General features: G+C 36.8%; 1 protein-coding gene across 3 annotated transcripts in view; it reads left to right on the top strand.

The window, feature by feature from the left end:
• Nucleotides 1-15,782, top strand: part of LOC103062694 (serine/threonine-protein kinase TNNI3K) — a 234,248-nt gene extending 218,466 nt beyond the window's left edge. For 2 of the 3 annotated variants that reach the window (XM_088154191.1, XM_088154188.1), the window contains 2 exons: nucleotides 9,532-9,611; nucleotides 12,412-15,782. In XM_088154191.1, the coding sequence (XP_088010317.1) occupies nucleotides 9,532-9,611; nucleotides 12,412-12,488 (157 nt within the window). In that variant the 3' untranslated portion in view covers nucleotides 12,489-15,782. The remainder of the gene's footprint in view (nucleotides 1-9,531; nucleotides 9,612-12,411) is intronic. The other variant, XM_088154189.1, reaches the window with a different exon arrangement.
• The last annotated feature ends 3,899 nt before the right edge of the window (nucleotides 15,783-19,681 follow it).

The raw sequence follows: 19,681 nt of genomic DNA, 5'->3' as shown, positions 1-19,681 counted from the left end.
TTTATCTGAACCATAATTTGAACTTGGTGGGGGTTTGTTTCCTCTGGAGGAAGCTTGCCAACAATCTGGCTGCAAGCTTGCCTCTTTCTCTGCATGTGACCTCAGAAATCCTTTTCTTCCTGCTGCGCTGCCTCATCAGTACGCAAGTGGCTTCCCTATTCCAAACATAACTCTAGTACAGGACTAACTGCTGAAAAAGAGATCCCAGCATTAATCTGAAAGGTTTTACAACTGGCCTCTTTTCTCCAAGGGGCAAGATAGCACACACAAAAATCATCCAGTCCAGTGCAACTCTCCAGTTTCCCAGCCCCACAGGAACTCATCAGCACAGATGGTGGCACTCCCAGCAACTTTCCAGCTTGGCTTAGCATATGGCTGTCTTTGGAAGAGGGGGAAGGTGAGACTCCTGGCCTGTTGCCTTCAGGGGTATTCAGGAGTGGTGGGTTGATTTTATTGAAGGAACTGTTACTGTAAATGCAAAGGCCCTTGAAATCTTGGTGAAACTGCCATCCTCCAGGCAAAATGAGAGTGAGCGTGACCTCTCCCCTCAAATTTGTTCACATTGGTCATGACTCTTGGTTTGAAAACTACTGCCTTAAATGAAAACATATGATGCTAACACACACATAGAAGAATTCTGGAATATTTACATCCAGATTGGAAAAAAAATCACTACCTTTTGCACAGGCAGTCTGTGTTCCACCCCCAATAGCTGGTCATAGTATGCAGTCATTGCTAAATGTATAACATTCTGTCACTTAGATAACTGAGTTGCCCTTTTGGCTTCATAGTTTTATGTGTGAGTAGAGGTAGATTAATAAGCTCCACTACAGAGAAATATTTGAAAAGTAAGTGAAGCTGATGACGCGTTACTTTACACTTTAGTGGAATTCAACAAATCTAATTCTATTATCCTGTCAAGTTCCACCAAAAAAGATATGGACAGCATTTTTCTAATTAAAAAAAAAAAAGAGGGAACCCATAATTGACCCTAGCAGCAGTAAAATGCATCGACAGGGTTCACCTGTGTTAGATGATGAACGGCTTTTGTTTTCTCCAGATCTTGGGAAGGAAATAATATACACAATGATTAATTAATTTTCCATAACGTTGTATTTAACCAGTGCACCCTTTTAAAAAGAGTATCAGTCATTAGCTAATGATTAATGTTTTTTTTTTAATCTAACTATTCAAGGTTTATGGTAACCAATTCACTGAAGGTAGACTAAATGAAAAAAAATGTTTTCTAAATGACAGAACTCAACTGAGATTTTTCTGGAACATTTAAAAGCCAACAGCCATTTTTTATCCTGCCCATTAAGTACCCACTTTGGTCTAATAAATGCAGCTTGGCATTCATGCTTTGAGGAGTTCAAGCACAAGCAGTAAATATTCTGCCAGGTTTGTGAACTTAGTGGTATTTAAGGAAGAAAGTAAGTTGTGAGCTGTCACTTGACTTACAGGTGGGCTGTGAGTGAAGGTGAAGATATGTGGATAAGTACATATACAAAGGCATGAATAATGCGAATTCCTGTTTATAGTTTTATTTTCATGAAATAACTTCTTATTAGGTGAAATTTTATATCACGTGAAAGTAAAATTTACATATTGCTGAGAATCAGAATAATCCATCACAGACAGTTACAATGCAAGCAATTTACAATCTAAGCTTACACAGAGAAATAAAATCTGAACTATATGCATTATTGAATCATAGAGTTGGAAGGGGGGGTTGTGGGCTATTTACCCCAATCTGCTACCTAATTCATAATAGATACTATCCAGATTCTTTTGAAGATACCAACCTACTAGCCTTCAAGGTAATTGGCTCCATTCAATAATTGCTCTTATTAATATGTTTATCCTAATGTTTCCTTCAACTTTCCAGCTCTTCCAACTTTTTCTTATATTCTTTCCCATCTCATAGATCAGCTTCCCTGCCTCCATTCTGTATGTCTTCCTCTATGATCATTCCAGTTTGTTTATATTCTTCTTAATGTACAAAATTCACAACTGAATACAGAATTTAGATTATGCCTGCTGTAATGCCTGTCTACTGCAAAATAAAGTGGAACTATTATTTCTTTGTGTCTTGCAAACTATTATTCCCTTGTGCCTTGCAAAGGATTATTCTATTAATACAGTTTAAAATTTCATTCACCTTTTTAGCAATTGCCTCTTATTCCTAACTCAACCCATCTATGCCTACTCCAAAACCAACCGCACTGAGTTCAGTAGGGCTTAATTCCAGGAAACTGATATAATGTAAGTCTGCAGCTTCAGCCTTTTACCCCTCTCAAACCCAAGAAGACTGGAATTTGTTCAGTGTTTCAGTTTGCCAAAGTTTTTCACTTGTCAGAAATCTAAAAAGGGGGCTGTTGTACTTCTCTTCCACCAAACAGCGGATGATGCAGCCTTCCGTACAGGTTACAGCTCATGATTCATGCTTTCCTCTCCATTTTGATAGCCTGTCCCTATTCCTTCTTGCCTGACCTTTTCACATGGCTGAACAGTCTCAATCTCATGACTCTTTGATTTGTTCTACACTGTCATGTGTACAGAAGTACAACCATCTCTTTCACAAAGCAAGCTTGTTGTACAAGCAATTTGATAAGCTTTTCCAGGCCGTAGGAAGATTCTGGAGGGAAAATCCAAAGATGCTTTCTTCAAAAAAAACTCTTCCATTTTCCAATTCTAGCCAAAGGATTAAGCATTCAGTAAGTATGTGATATATTGGGGGAGTGGGGGTGCATCTACTGTAGCCTTCCAACATTGATGCCTTATACAAAAGAGTGGTGCTGAAAGCTGTTCTCCAACATTTTGGAGAAATGTCATCCAAAATTATGGATGTTTTATGTGTTTTAAGTATATTTATAGTTTTAATGTTTTTTGTAAGCCACCCAGAGTCCCCTACTGTAGGGGAGATGGGCGGGGGAGAAATCCAATAAATAAAAATAAATAAAATTTGCACAGATGGACTATGGAAAAGCAAAGCAGGCCTCTCTCACCTGGCTTCCCCATGCAAAAACACTACAAGCTTGTTAACCCTCTTGCTCTTTCAAGTCTAGGAGTCATGGCCACTGGCTCCATCCTAATGAGAGTAATCTGGGAGTAATCACATTGGCTCTGAGGTGGAGCTCAGCAAACGTGTGAAGAAGCTACAACACGGGAAAGTAGCATCTCTTGTTTTGCAGCCATACTCCCATTCCTTCAAGCCAACACGAACATTTGCCTGTAGCTTTACAAGGACAGGAGGCAGGGAAGGATGTTTCTCAGCAGATGCTTTTTTATGTTGAGCCTTAAAAATGTTGCATGAAGGTCTTTAATGAACCATGCGAAGCCAGTAACCACCGAATGACAGTGGGCTCAGAGCACCAAGTAGTAGTTAAGCAGCAGGGAGACTAGTTTCCAGCAGCCCAGCTTCAGGGGATGCCGCCTGCACATTGAACAAGTCAGACTCCAAATGAGGCAGCTCTTCCAAGCAGATATAAATAAAAGATGTGATGTTCCTATGGGAACCCTTGGCATATTGGATTACCTATTCCCCAGCTAGAGTTTCTTTTCAGTTCTATTTCTCCTACACTTCAGGGTGTGCTTTTAGAACACCGAGGACAGAACTGCATTTTTCTAACTGTACCTACACTGTGGTCTTCGGATTTCCTTTTGAAACAAATATATAATCATTTTGATTAAAAATTACAGTTAAAAGGTAAAAGCTAATATAAACTGAAAAAAAAGAAAGAAATACAAAGAAAAAATAGAAAGTGCAGAAAAGAAAAAATAGAGAAAGATAGAGAAGAAAGAAAAAGAAAAGAAATATAGAAAGAAATGACTTCCCCCTTCATCACAATAAGTATAAACAATTTTAGTAACTTATTACCTTCTCTTAAAATAGAACAATTGATCTCTTCTTCCCATATCCCATCTTTTATCTATAAGCAAATCCTTAAAGCCTCATTGTTCAGTCCTGATCAGCAAAAGTCCATTAAGGGTTACCAGAGACAACAACCTATCTATCTATATCAAATAAACCAACTTTATAATCCTTCTTTTTACTTTTAAGAATCTTGATCTTTAATCCCTTCAAACAATGTTCTAGAACTTGATTTCTTTTCATTTTTTCTTTGTCCCTTCTCACAGAACTCTTCAAAGCTTTAACAAGTCTCTTTTGTAAATTCAATATAGGAAAGTTATCCAGGTCACTCTTTTGGTTTGTTATTTGTATATCCCTTTTAATTATTAAAACATCAGCTGGTCTCATTTGTATATCCAGCGTAGCATCTTTTGTGGCCTTATGATTTCCTGTCCACAGACATGGACGTGGATGAGGGGATCTGGAGACATAAGGCTGATGCTCCCGTGCCAATGATTCAATCAGAATGGCAGGACCTTCATGCAGGCCTACCAGGCATGGGCCTCAACATATGAAAAAAGATAACATACAGAAGCTAGACGGTCTTCTATCTTTGACATAAGGATAAGACATAAAATATGCATGACCCATATCAGGAAGGACATTTTAATCTGTCAAACTGTTTATTTTCATGGGAAGCTGTGTTCCAGGAATTCCAACAAAGCTCTTTCAATTACCTGCTACCTATTCCTTTTGAGCTGGCATAACAGGAATTGCATTTGGGTGCTTCTGCATCCAAATCAAGTGTTCTCCTCCCCATTTATCACCTCTGAATTCTAAGATTACTGTATGGTCTAGGGAATGAATGTGCTTCCTAATATTTTTTGCAAGCTTTGGCTGAATAACAACGATATTTTATGCATTTATCATAAACTTTATATAAAATGAAGGTGGTTTGTCATTTTCAATCTTAGTGAGTGGAAAAATTTACCAGACTTTTAATGTTTGAGAGACCAGAGTAGAAGGATTCTAGAACCAGGTTTAGCCTTAATGCCATTAATTCATTCCCCAATCTATGTGTCTCAGCATCTCTTCTACACAGATTTGCAGATGTCAACTTTTTCCCAAAATGTTTGAGTTTAGGCCTGTTATTTAGACATTAAAGTTTACCACTGAATGAGTATTTCTTTACACAGCATGTAAAACCATGTGCATTAAAAGGTAAGTAGAGTGTTCTAGTCTGTTGCTTTTTCAAACAATAGTTTGGAAAAGCTCAGTGAGTTGCAGTAGCTTTAGAGGAGAATTGGTAATATAACAGCAGAAGTTTTTAGGATAAATAAACTTTAGGTTAGAATCTGGAACATGCAGTGCTTTGAATTCTGTTATATATTAGTCTACATTAACACATCTCTTGAATGCTCAGGTACTGTTTGTGCTTAGTATAGATGCAGCACTAACATGTTTCTTCATGTCCTACCTGCATTTAATTTACTTTTTGTGCTAAATATTCCCGAATTTAATGAATATATGATCTGGACATGAATTTCAGTTCTGTCTGTGATTATCTACATTCAACCTGGCATCTGCTAGATAAAGCTGGGCATAAATTGACTTTGTCCACTCTGTGGACAGAGAAATTGGGTGGATGATTTCTTTGAATTTCTCCAATGGACTCTTATTGGCAACAGTAACATTTATACTGAAAAAGAAAATCAGTGGAAATTTTGGGTAAGGTATTTTTAATTGGGTTTCATTCAAACATGGGAAACCGGAAAGCTACAGACTGGTGGAGAGATGGTAGCACACTGAAAGTCAGAACATTTATTTTTACCTCTTGGACATTTCATAACTATCCAAAGGCATGAACACCACCTATAACGATTTCATCAACATTCTTTAAAATTCTGTTCTCCTTTGAAATAATTCCTGCACAACTTCTCTTTCATCAAAAATGTTTGGAAAAATGTTTTAGAAAAATGTGTTTGGAAGAACTCACTTTGGTCATGTTGGGAATTTTGAGGCCTACTGTCTCATCTGGGCATCCTTTTGGAGGCTGCCAATTTCAGAAAAGTTGATCTACATGACTTTCTGATGGCGAAAGATGCCTTGTTTGCTATGAGCTGTAACACGTGTCTTCAAACAGTGATCTTACTTTCAAAAAGTGCAATTCTTGTATGCATTTCTTTGCTTACTCTATGACATGACAGAGAGAAGAAACATGAAAAGATTATGTATGTAGCTAATTCAGTATTAATTACATGAACATCATATGACTGTTAGAATGTTTCTGGAGAGATAATTATTTAAAAATCTCCATCTTCAGTATTCATAGAGCTGCTGCATCTGTCCTGCTTTATGTCATCTATCCACCATGATAAGGAAGGTTTTTGTAGTAGCTTAATCTATGCAATAGCTCTTAATGTGAGGCTTTTTATAGGAAAATGTGTATGAAAGGCAACAGTCAGAGTGATATCCTAGTAATTTTCCTCTGTAATTTTTTTCCAGTATAATTGACAATAACATTTGATAACTTTTGAATTAAGAAGCCTAATTCTGATTGCAAGCCTTAAAAGGAATCATTTTTATGAAGCTATTTCAGTTATTGAGGCTTTGCTATGAAGGATTTCATTGGTTTTGATTAAAAAGATTGGTAACTAATTACATGGTTTTATGGCCTCTCTTATTGGAAACTAAGGCACCATTTTTAATAGCTCTGCAGCAAAAATTCTTTAGATGGGCTAGAATTAACCTAAAAAAAGTAAAGGGGGTCTATTTGATAGAAGAAGAAAAGCTCAGCTTTCAGATTCTGGAGATGACAAAATTCTGTTCAGAAGTGGTAGAATCCACCATTGGTAAATAAAGTAAAAACACCAAGCCCCTGATTATTTTATTTCATACTTGGTTTTTCTTACTTCTGAAATATATGAATTGGCTTTTATTACATAATGCTCTGAAAATATCAGCAGGATCCCAAACCAATATATTCCAGATTTATTTATTTAGCCTAATTAGATGGAATATATCCAGAAGTCTCATTTCAAGAGCAGCCAACAGCACACTCTTAGTTCTGAACACATTCCAGTCTTCTACCTTCTGTTACTGAATATGTTCTGAACAAATTATTTGCATTTCCCTCAGTAACATTCCTAGTATGTTAACCAAACACCTTGATGAGACAAGTTGCATCACTCTGAGAATATATTTGCCTTCTTAAGGCTGAAATATCTGGCAGAGAGCAATTGTATTGGAATTATGATTTATTCATGATGCATTTTAGAAATACCAAGATGCAAGCTTATTTACTTGTCTGAATGTGTGTGCATTTTATGTTTAATTAGCAGTTTTGGTTAACATCTCGAATCTTTACCTGCACAGATACCATAGATGCATTGGTACATCTGTAACCCGTGTAATTAATTTGGGCCATGGATGTGAACCATTTTTCTGAAGATACATCTTATACATCTCTTTTGATAAACATTCTAAGCTGATGGATCAGATAATGTTACCAAATGATATCTCTCCACCAAGAAATTGCCTTCTCTGGAAGTGTGTGGAGTGTGTGTTGGTACAGTCTGAGACAATGTCAACTCGCTGAGAGCTATTTTGAATAATATTAGTGATTCTGATTTTTGCATTTGACCTTGACCCTCATTAGATTTTGTTGCCTGGGCACACTTTTGTAACTGTACATTAGTTTTAATTTAGGTAAATGTGAAGTTGGATTAGTGACACAGACAAAGTATGGCTTCTCTAATAGCATGAGTGAATAAATGGATTGAATTAAGTAAATAAATTTCAATTCAGTAGAGACCTTGCCACACTAATGACGTGAATTCATTCTTCTACTACCCGCAGAGTAGAGTTGCAGGACAGGCATTATATGGTTGGGGTTCAACTTATGAGTCATATTCTATCGCATGCATACTTGGTTTTAGAACAATAAACAAGATTGATATTGAAACAGAATGGCTGATCTGGATGATTGCGGTATTAAAAAGAATTACTTGTTTCAGAATAGTCTTTACTTTGAAATGGTTGAATATTTTTTAGCAAATATTATTAACTGGTTATAATAACACTGTGCTTAGAGTTTAATGCATTATTTGCCTATTCAGATATTAAAGGTGGTTTAGCCTATATTTCTTTTTAAGATACTGGATAGTAAACAAAAAACATAAAAGTTCAAATATGCTCAATATAATACACTTAAAATCCATCCATATAGCAAAAAATAGATCAGGCAAAGCTAAAACCATGCAACCTGGTGAGCTCAAGGTAGCTTTATTCTTTGGTTTCAAAAAGAAAGAAAGAAAAGAAAAGAAAAGAAAAAAGAAAAGAAAAGAAAAGAAAAGAAAAACCAATCTCTTTTGCAATGTGGCAAATAGTTTTTAACACTGTCAGGAACTCTGCCATTTACCAAAAGTTTTCAAATAATTCCACTGGATGCACAGAATTCTTTAGAAGCAGTAAGTTTGATCTTGGCATCTGAGCCTAGTTAAATATAGTGTAAGGGTAAACAATTATTAATCTTCATTTTATTTCTCAGCATTGGCATTACTATCAGAGAAGAGAGATTTAGATGGATAGACAGATAGACAGTCCTACAAACAGTATGTAAAATATTGTACAGGGCAAATGGATGGAAATATTAATATCCAAGGCAACCCAGAGTTGCAAAATAGTCCATTTTGATGAGACCTATATGGATCTTGTTATTAAGCAGAAATGTTGCTACCTTGGCCTTATATATTCATTTAAATGGAAAGCCGGCATATTTTAGCAAGAAGAAAAAAAGCAATATGAATGTTATGGGATAAAAAACAAAATATAACCTTATAATTGTGAAGGTTCCTACAGATAGCGACAGATATGTTTATTTGCTATGTTTCAATGGGATTTATTTCCAGAAAGGTATCTTTAGGAATAAACAGTTATTTTTCCAATAGTGGGAAGGTAACCAATGAAGACACAGAATTCTTACCTGCCATCAGTTTGAAATTATCCTGAACAAAATCACCATGGATTTTGGCGTTGCTGGAAATCATCTTGAATTTGTCCTTTCGGCCCCAACTTCACAAAAGTTGTTTGAAGATCATTGTTCTTTGGAATTACTTCAAATAATTCCTTACTTTGGGAGAGCGCAGATGTGTCCTACAAACAATCTGGCTATTAATGGGTAGTTGGGCAGCTACTTTCCCATTCAGAGGGAATGCTTGATAATGATATCTGCCCATCAGCGAACAGCTGGCAAGGGCAGGCTCTATCTGATCACTTCAGAGGAAAAAGGAACGTATTTACAGGGAATAATATTGGGATTTGCTTCAAAAGGGTAATGTTCTGTTGAAGAAAGAAATTAGCATGCGTGAACCTGATAGTACAGATGTAAATAAAATATTTATAGTGTATTGGATCTGTCACCTCAAATTGCTAATAACACTGAAAGCAGTCCAGACACTGGGGCAAAACTCAAGATCGGAAACAAGCTATTCCAGAAAAGTTTCTCTCAGTCTATCCATGTTCTTCTTCTCCTTCTTTTCTTCCAGGGCAGTGGTTTCATTGTAAAAGGCATTTCCATATTTTGACTGAGAAAATAGTTTATTTTTAAAGCATGCTGGCTCTGAAGCAAGCTCTAAAAGATCATCTTGTTCACCACCTCTCTCTTATGCATTTGACAGCGCTGGTCAGCACCCTTCTCAAGGCCTTTCTCTGGAGGAGATGAGAAGAAATTTTCAATACCCACCTATTGACCGAAATGGTAAAATATGACTCTTCTTTAACAATAATAAATTTTATTAATGGACTAATAATGTTTTCTTTGGAGTGAAATTGATCCCAAAAATTTGTAGCACACCAAAAATAACAAATCAGGAACTTTGGTAATAGGAGATGCTTCTCCTTGAGCTGTGCAACCCCTTCGAGTGGCTTAACTTTAATCAAAGTGTTAAACCAAGTACAGGTAGTCCTCATTTAGTGACTGCAATGGGTTCCAGTGAAATGGTTGCTAAGTGACATGGTCACTAAGTGAACCATGTGACACAGAGAGAGAGAGAGACTGTGAAGATCACTGGTTGCTGCCATCTCATTCAGATAAAGTTCTCTCATACAGCATCCTGTGCCTCACCGGGGTTTCCCCTCCCCTTTTTTTTCCTCTTCTCAGAGCAGAGAGATTCCTTAAATAAGCGATCTCTTCCTAAGCTGCTTTTCTCTGCAGTGCTTGCCTAAAAAGTTCTAACCATGAGTTAACAAGCTCAGCTCTGTGACCTTAATTAGTTGATTACTGTAAAACCCTCTTGCTGGCTGGCAGCTGCTGCCTGAAACTGACTAGACCTTAATCAGTTTCAACTGAAGGCTTTTGTTATCCTAAATGTTGCATTGGTCCAAAGTTACTTTTTCATCACTGTCGCTATCTGAGGAGGACCTGTACTCCTTTAAGGCTGCTCTGCAAACTGGTGCCTAGGATCTACTAGAGGCTTGGCACAGCACTGATAAATGTCAAAGGAGCCACCTGAGAAGCTCCAAAGTAAGGCGCCATCCCATTAATTAAACTAAGGATTTTACTGGTATCAAGGTTGGGCAAGAAAGAAATATAACACTTTTAATAATTAACTGTTGATCCAATTCTTAAGCTTTGGAGTACAGGAACTACCCACTACAAGCTTGTGCAGGCAAAATGAGGAGCAAAGCTCAGAGTGAGTTTTGACAGGGCTCCCATCCTGCCTGCAAAAGTATGATCAGGTTTCAAAACCTGAGTACTCCTATTTGAATGTATTATATGAAATAGGACCTAAATGTATTTATGAGATTATATTATAATGTATTAGTATGCATGTATATAATATACATTGCTTTGACTTTCTAAGCCAACTAGTTATAGAACTTATGTGCCATATCGAGATTAAGTTTCACTGAAACGAATTAATGTTTTTTAAATTAGTTACTATAGCTAATTGCTTCAATGATTTCAGTGTTACTGCTCATGAGTAACTTAGTTAACAACAAGAATTAAACTTTTTGAAATAATATTTTAAAAAGCAGCTGATCTGGATAGCAATCACATCCCAAACAATGCAACATCTGATATTTGAATTAAAGGTGTTTTGTGCAAGTATCTCTGAAAGTTGGGGTGGGGGAAGAACAAATTATGTTTACTATTAACTTTAAAGGGGTTATTATGTTTTCTCAAATATTCTTTGAATATGGCGCTTACGACAAACCTACCTCATGGTCTTTGCACACTGGGCCATATACAGAAGACACTTCCACCAACACTTTAGGTAAAGTGGCCAAGGAGAATTGGAGTGGCCTCCCTCAACACTTTCTTTGGATGCAGTGAGAGGAATGCCTCTCATTGTTGTCAACAAGGATCAGAGTCAACAAGGATCAAGTCAACAAGGATCAAAGCGGATCATTTCAGTGATCAGAGCTGAGGTGAATCTACCAAGTGGCACCACTTCATATAGGCCTGACTTCTACTACTGATCATGTCTGGAAAGGTTATAGTAAATTCCAGGAACCCAGGAAAACTGTAGCTGAGATCCTTCCAGAATATTGTGAGAATTCCTACCACAGCCTAGACCTATAAACATGTCCACTGATTTCAGTGCTTCCTTTTCACTCTTTATCTTGAAAGATTCCGGAGATTAAGAACAAAAAGAAGGGATTAAAATTTAAAGAAATAAAATTTAAAATATCCATGGTAATAAATAATGATTGTGAGTTTTTGTTAGATGTGGTATTGAATGATGTGCACTTTTAAAATGATACTGGCTTTTAAAATGATACTGTAGTGACTTGTCAATTCTACCCTGATGTGAAAATTGGGATCTTGCCTTCTGAAAACCTTTCTGCCGAAGGTAAGAGGTTTTTGGATTGCTGGGGCTTCTCTCTCTCCGTCTCTTTCTCATTACTTTTTTTTTTTTCATTTTATAAGTGATATCTTCACCCATGATGGTCTTCATGTTCAGAGATTTGGCGACTAGGTTAAACTGGCATATATTCCATGAGAAGAATAATTGTAGCACTCACATTTAACCAGTGGCCCAGGTGATAAATACTCTAATAGTCAAACTGGTACTTACAGTATAAACTATTGTTACAACAATAATCCAGGATTAAGGGCATAATTATTTCTGGCAGACTGCTTATTGTTGACAGTTGAATCTTCCATTCGAGGTCAAGATACGTGTATTAAAAAATCAAATAGAAATGTGACAGGGTATTAAAATTTCCTGGCCTTAGTTTTCCATCAGCCATCATCTTAAATGGCTAACATGATTATGCATATGAATGGCATCCCATCTGTATGTTATATTTTACTTCTATCGTTTTCCTGAAAAAAAAAAAGACTTTAAATGTGGTTATTTCAGGTAATAAAAGATGTGGCCAAAGCATATTTTATGTGGCAGTGCATCTGTGCACTTCTGGAACCAGACAAGACCTCTGTGCTCTCTTTCTATGTACAGAGGCTTGACGAACTTAGAAAGAAGATGGACAAGGTGTAGCTCAGTTGAATGGCATTTACGACTAGCACTTGTGCTTCATTTTGTTTTCTACAGGTTACGTGTCAGATCCCATGAGTACAATGAGGTTTCCGTCCTGCAGCAACAGCGGCAGCTTTGAAGACAGTGGCTGACAGCAGGAATGATCTACCTGAAGAGAGATTCTCCACCAATTGGCAGCAACAATTCTTCCTGTGTCGCCACGGTTCCCAGTCATCATACATTACAGCAAAGAGCCTTATGTTGGCTTGTTTATTTACTGTTAGCTAATGCTTCCCCCATAAATTACCCCTTAACCATTTTTTTTTCCTGTTCCAGTAATTTAAAGAAGGTGAGGAAACATAAATCAGCTAAGTTGCAGAATTTGGGGGAGGAGGGTGTTCACTCTGGGAATGTACTGTATTCATGCCAGTAAAAGTAATTAGTGGGTCTGATATATATTTTCTCTAGTACGTATGAAGAAAGGAGGGGAAAGTAATTGTTACACTGTAGGAAATCACAATCTTAGGACTCCCCACAGTGGATAAATTACACTTCCTTTCTTACTTCCATGGTAGTAAAGAAAAATTATTGTTCCACATATCCTGTAGGATTTGTTTGCTTTCCTTCTTTTTCACCTACACATCCTTCAATCTCATCCATCAGCTAAGGTGGCTCTGTAGTCCCTTTTCTGGAGCTCTAGACCAGTCTTTCTCAACCTCAACAAACGTAAGATGTGTGAACTTCAACTCCCAGAATTCTGGGAATTGAAGTCCACACATCTTACAATTGTTGAGACTGAGAAACACTGCTGTAGGCAATCACCTGCCCTTCTAATGTAATAACCTTTATATCTTCCACGGGTCTTTTTTGCTTCAACTATGTTGAAGCACCCAATAAATCATCCAGAAATTTTTTTTAAATTAATTTCTTGCAAACACTTTAAATTAAAGCTGGAATGCAATGCAGCTTAATGGCATCATTCTAAATGGTTAACTGGCTAATATCAGATGCTCAGGCATATCTTCCTTTGTTCTGTTTAGGGTTGCCAGTTTATCCATTTATTTTAATCTTCTCCTGAATGATCAGTGGGATTTGCAGATACAGTATCAGCACAGAGGTGGATGCAATTCAGAGCATAGGCTGTTTACAGTTTTTCTTGAATTTTGTATGATAATATTGTTCCAAGGCTACAGTGAGATTTAGTCGGATTACTGATCAGTTCCCTCCACCATCAACAAGTTAGTCAATTCACAAAGCTGCACATGTTATAGAACCTTATTGTAGTCCAGAAGAAAATAAGCAAAGCATCTGACACCATTTGGGAATTCTTGCCTCCTTCCCATACCCAGACCTAGATATCATAGAAATAGATCAATGATATTCTGTAAATTCCTTATTTGACATTACACTGGCCTCTCACATGAAAAGACCACTTATATGAAAAGGAAAATGTGTAAAACTGCAGAAATACATTCTGACGAAGAATGTCTACATGTATATGTGTATATTTGGGTGTAGGAGTGGATGTTCACCTCAGAAGTGAAAGCAGCAGCCATGATGAAATGGAAATAACCCCTGCCCCCAAGGTTACCATTAAAAAAAAAAAAACTACAGGTAGTCCTCATTTAATGACCACAATTGAGACTGGCAACTCAGTCTTTAAGCAAAGCGGTTGCTAACTGAAAATGCAAGTGTGCTCATGATCTTACTTCAGTTTTCCTTTGGTTTACAGACCTGTGAAGGTCGAAAATGCAAGGATTGGTCACAAAGTTACTTTTTCATCACCATCATAACTGCAAACGGTCATTAAACAAGGCAGTTAGACTACCTGTATTTATGTATTTTGATCAAATGCAAACTGCCTTCAACAGACTAACAAAGGAGTAATCAGGTTTTGAGCTGTGTTGTAATTCTGTTGTAGAAGATTTTACAACACTGAATGACACTAAATGAAAGAGGATGACTATGCATGTATATAACCTCTTTAGAATACTGTCGCACAAAAATTTAAAAGGCTGGAAGCTCAAGGCTCTCCATCTGACACAAATACTGCTCCACAGTGTCACCTGGTGCTCCTAAGGGGAAAATGCCATGTACAACATTTTCAGAGATTATTTTTGCTGTTCTAGGTGACACGCTTATACATATGCATGCATGCACAGATGTGACAAGGCTATGACCCAGGGGATTGTGGGCTCTGCAAATAAACAAGCTAAACACAAAGAGCATTTTTGTTTCCTCCAAGTTTGATGCATTATACACTGTGGAGATATATATAATGATGAGAGCCAGTTTAGTCTAGTAGTTAAGGCTCCAGGCTAGAAAGCAGGAGACGGTGAATTCTAGTCCCACCTTAGGCATGAAAGCCGGCTGGGTGACTCTGAGCCAGTCACACTCTCTCAGTCCACAATGACAGGCTTGGGCATCAAGCTGGTAGGTCAATTCCTTCCATAACCAATGGATCAACATTTGGTTGATCTGAAAAAAGTGGACCCTGCACCTACGGGAAAAATGCTTGGAAGATAGAGATAGAAATAGAGATAATTCAGAAATTAAACATTTCATATCACAAGACAAACTCTGGGTTAGCAGTTAAACTCAAGAGCTGCAGCAAATGCTTAAGGGTCTCAGAATCTAGAGGTTAATACAATGCAAAGTATTAAGATGTCTTTGTATTCAACCATGAAAAATATACTAAATTCTGTGAAAAATATGCTAAATTCTGCAAATTCTGTCCGTTGCCCCCTTAGTGGACAGTATATGCTCCTTTTACGGGTTGCATTGCAATGAAAAGTACAATGAAAATTGTGAAACCTTAAAAACTAAAGATTATCGCAATAATGTATGTTGTGAATCGTAATCCACTTGACCAGATGTGCAGCATTTCATACTGAGAATGATCCGAAGCACAGCTTTCAATGCAGGGAATGTCATGATCTTTTCCCATGACCCATTACATGTGGCCAGTCTCTTCCAAAGAGTTGATACAAGCCAACAAAGCAGCAAATCAGTTCCCGAAGATACTTTCGATTCATGATAACTATCCTTGAGCATAATAACTGCATAGAGCTGACATGTAACATCGTCGATTGTATCAGACAGAAGTCAACAATGAGACAGTGTCCATGACACCACTAGAAGTTACCCATGGGCTCCTTAAATTGTTAACTCCGGTATACAGAGAAGTAGAGAGATTTTCCTACCTACATTAACCAGATCGTTAATGTAAGATTATTTGTGTTATGCCATATGACTGTTTTGCTAATGGCTAGAACTGATATCTATTTCTTAAAGGTGTTCTACCCTTTTCTCTCCCCACCTTTCCCCCAATACTTTATTCTTCAGATTATACCTAGTGCATGTAATGAAGTTGACTGAGATCTGTGAAAATGTATGTCATCATAAAATCTCTTTGCTGTTTTGCTGCAGCAGACTAATATAACTACTCCTCTGGAAACTGTTTTTTGGGGGGGAGGGGAATCTTTTTAAAACAAAATGTGTGTTTTTTATTGCAAGTTCATTCCCCCTCATATTCTCCTTTTCTCCAAGCTTCTTTTTGCCTGTTGAGCATCACTGAGCCTAAAAAGCACAATTAAGACACCCATATATGTGATGCAGAAAGCTGAATGTGAACTCTGATCTTTTCTATTTCACAATAATGAGCAAAATCTGCAGAGAGGAGCAAGGGAGAAGCCATGAATGCATTGACAGTTGGGGGTGGGAGAGAAACATCTGAGATGCTGGAATAATGGTGAGGAAGAAACATCAGTGGAAAAGAAAGTGAGCGTGTGTAAGGAGTGATGGCAATTCTCTAGAATACTGGTGAGAAACCTGATCTTAAATTTCACCGTGGGAAACTCTGTTCTCCACCAGAATTTCTCAGATGATGGCCACTATTAAAAATATAGTCCATCTTTGGAGAAAGATACTAACTGCAACCCAGTTTATACTTGCTTGAGTAAATTCATTTTTCATTTTATCCTTTTTCATAAGGGTAGTTTAGTCTTTTTCCCCCCCTTTTTCTTTTACTTCCTAGAAGGATTCTTGTGACTTTGACAGCATCATGGGAGGAAGAAAATGCAACAGGTGCAGTTTTTCAGGACCTAAAGTTGTTGCAACAGGATTCACTTTTTTGGGTTGGGTGCCTGTCAGCTAGCAAAGGCATGGGAGCTTGCCAGTAAAAAAAAGAAAAAACCAACCCAAACCAAATCTCTGTGCAATGCATCTCCATTAACAGGTCCACTCAAGTGTGAGAAATTAATGAGGACTAGAAATAGAACAAGAGGAGCAGCAAGAGGAAAAAGCTATTTTAATTGCCTGATCCTGTTGCCAACATATGACCCTTGACATTCACATGGGATTGGTGTTTCAATTGCTGATTCTAGATCGTTGTTATTGTAGACTTTCATAGTTTGAAATGCAAAGCATTTGACAAAGCCAACTGGTTGGATTCAAGCAAAGCAAACACGTTGTTTTACTGGTAATTAATATAATTGGCTATTAGAGGAAAACACTGCCTCAGTTAATTGGTCTCTATAGAAGAAATATCAGGTCTTTCGGGGAAAACATGCTGCTCAGAAGTGCTGAGTTATTAATTCAAATGGATTTTTTTAGAATCAGAATGTAAAATCCAGCCTAGTACAGTGTACCCGTGTTGTTGCTGAGGTCAAATTAGACTTGTCCCTTTCCCAGGAATGAAGTGTATTTGAAATACACGCACACATACACACAATTATCTCACCAAGGTATTTTCAAGTTCATTCAGTTACCAGTAGCTGTAGCATCGTTACTAATTGTTGGAAACCTGTTTGAAAATCAGAGCTGTGATTAATTATATGGCGTTTTTAAAAACGGCCAAGAAGGCAGTATATTCACCCAGAGCAGTACTACACACATGCTTCAAATTAGTTTTAAAAAAAGACTTTGAATTTTGGCAATTGGTTGGACTGTACCTTGACAACCATGGACCGTGCATGAGCAATTTTATCAAGTCCTAGTGATCCTTCCAGAGTTTTGCCCCTTTGGGATTTAAAAACAATATTAACATGTAAATGCATTATCTGACTGTATGAGCTCCATAACTGAGAAGTTTTTAATTTAATTACTTTCAGGTTTAAAATGCATTTGGCCACTTAGCCATGGGCTTTGACCACAATCTGGAAAACAAAGAATCATCTTTGACATTAACCATCTGCATGATCTGCCAGTTCTGTGACTTACAGTGCAAACATAATTCCAATGTTGATTTGATTCATAATGACTTTGTTATTACCCTGAGTAACGGGATTATGGAGAGTTTCCAAAGGGATAGTCATGCTACCCTTTTTCATCAAGAACAGCACATCAAGTCTAATATATTTATTATTGCATAGGATTGAGTGGATCACAGTCCATTCCCCCAGTTAGACACATGGAGTCAAGTACAGTATGGAATCTCTATCCACATATCCATCTAAAGGTATAAACAACTGAATGGCATATTATGTATACATATTCATCTGTACATAAACTTACGGTATAAAAAATTTGCCTGTTAAAATATATAAATAAATGTATTACCTTGAATCATGGGAAAAACCTATAAGGGGCTATACATTTAGGTGGATACACTATATATTATGGTGGATACACTCAAATATTCAGAAATATACCTTGTTTGGGTGAAAAACAAAACATGCTTCAATTTCTCTTCCACAAAGAGAATTCCACCTTGAAAAAAAATATTGCATAAAACACAACAGAGAACACACACTATCTGAAATGTCACAATGTATATTTCTGAATATGAGAAAGTGTCACTTTGATTACACTGAATATATAAAACTCACACATAAGCACTATCTATATAATTTTTATTAAGAATTTTGATTATCATAGTAAAATCTAATACAAACTAAACTTTGTTTGTAAAACAGAATAGAGAAAAGCAGTAAAAAGTGCAAGGAAAAAGAAAAAAGAAAAAAGTAAGAATATAATAAAGAGAAAAGAAATATATAAAGAAGTGGCATCCAATCTTCATCACAAGAAGTATAAACAAATTTGTAACTCTTCACCCTTTCTAAAGTTACAAACATTTATCTCTTCATCCCAAATTCCATTGCTTATCTATAAACCAATCCATAAAGAATCATCTTTTCAGTCCTGGTGTCAGCAGAAAGTGCATAAAGGGTAGACAGAAGTAACAACTTATCTTATTTTAACCTTGATCAAATAAACCAACTTCATATTCCTTCCCTTTATTTCTAACAGTCTTAATCTTTAGTACATTCAAATACTGTCGTAGGTTTTGACTTCTTCTTTGTCCCATCACACAGACTTCTTCAAGGCTTTAACAAGCCTCTTTTGTAAATCCAGTAGGAAAAAATTATCCAGGTCACTCTTTTGGTTTGTCATTTTTATTTCCCTTTTAAATTTTAAAATCGCAATCAATTTCTTTTGTAGATTCAGTGAAACATCCTTTTCTAAATCATTCTCTTGGCCTGCCAGTTGTAAATCCACTTTCAATGCCACCTCTATCTTGCCAGATAAAATTTGTTCTACATCTGACATTTCTTCAATACCATCTTTTGCCCATAATATCAACATTGTCAGTAATGATGTCTGCTTCTACGGATAATGTTGATATTATGGGTACTATTTTCTGATTCCATTCTTCAAAAGTCTCCTTTAGTATTTTTATTGTCATAACATTTTGCACCATCTTGCAGACCTGTATATCTTTCCTCTACCTAAAATCTTTAGTCCCCTTTAGTGTCCAGTTTTTGAAATCATGAAATTCTTTATGTTATATCTTGTAAAAACCAAAACAAGATCTATTTCCCACAGGAAACAGTACTTTATAATTAATTCCCAAATTTTATTGAAAAAATTTCAATATTCCAGTTTTATCTGGACCCTTAATCAGTTTACAACTTCCTAGGATCAAAATCTTATTTAGCTTTTTGCTGTTTATTTCAGATTCTTTAAATTCTTAAGCTTATAATTGAAATGTTCTTTTGTTCATGATTAAAGGCAGACTCACCTGGCGTTTTCAGACTTCTCATTCTAAAGGTCTCTAATAGCTTAGAAGTAGTTAATGAGCAATTTCTGAAAGTGATTAGGAAGTGAGGTTTGCAAACTTAGTAACTTAAAAGTCTCTGCCACAGTTGTGAGCAAGATGGCTAATCCCATCGTCTCTCAGCAAACTCACAGAAAACCACTGTCCTGCAGTCTCCTCCTGAGAAGCAGCCATCTGGAGCACATGTGGGCGATCTCCCATCCTCTCCTTATCTGGAGAGGTTTCAAGGAATTGGTCTGCTTACTGGTTCCTTAGTCTTTGGACTGGTCATCAGCTCTGCTTTCTCAG

The sequence above is a fragment of the Python bivittatus genome, unplaced genomic scaffold (assembly GCF_059951505.1).
Source record: "Python bivittatus isolate LINGU-HERP-01145 unplaced genomic scaffold, Pbiv_v1 ctg000700_np1212, whole genome shotgun sequence".
In the NCBI taxonomy this organism is placed as follows: Eukaryota; Metazoa; Chordata; class Lepidosauria; order Squamata; family Pythonidae; genus Python; species Python bivittatus.
Note: the sequence above shows the minus strand (reverse complement) of the source record. Positions and strands in the feature narration are given on the sequence as shown.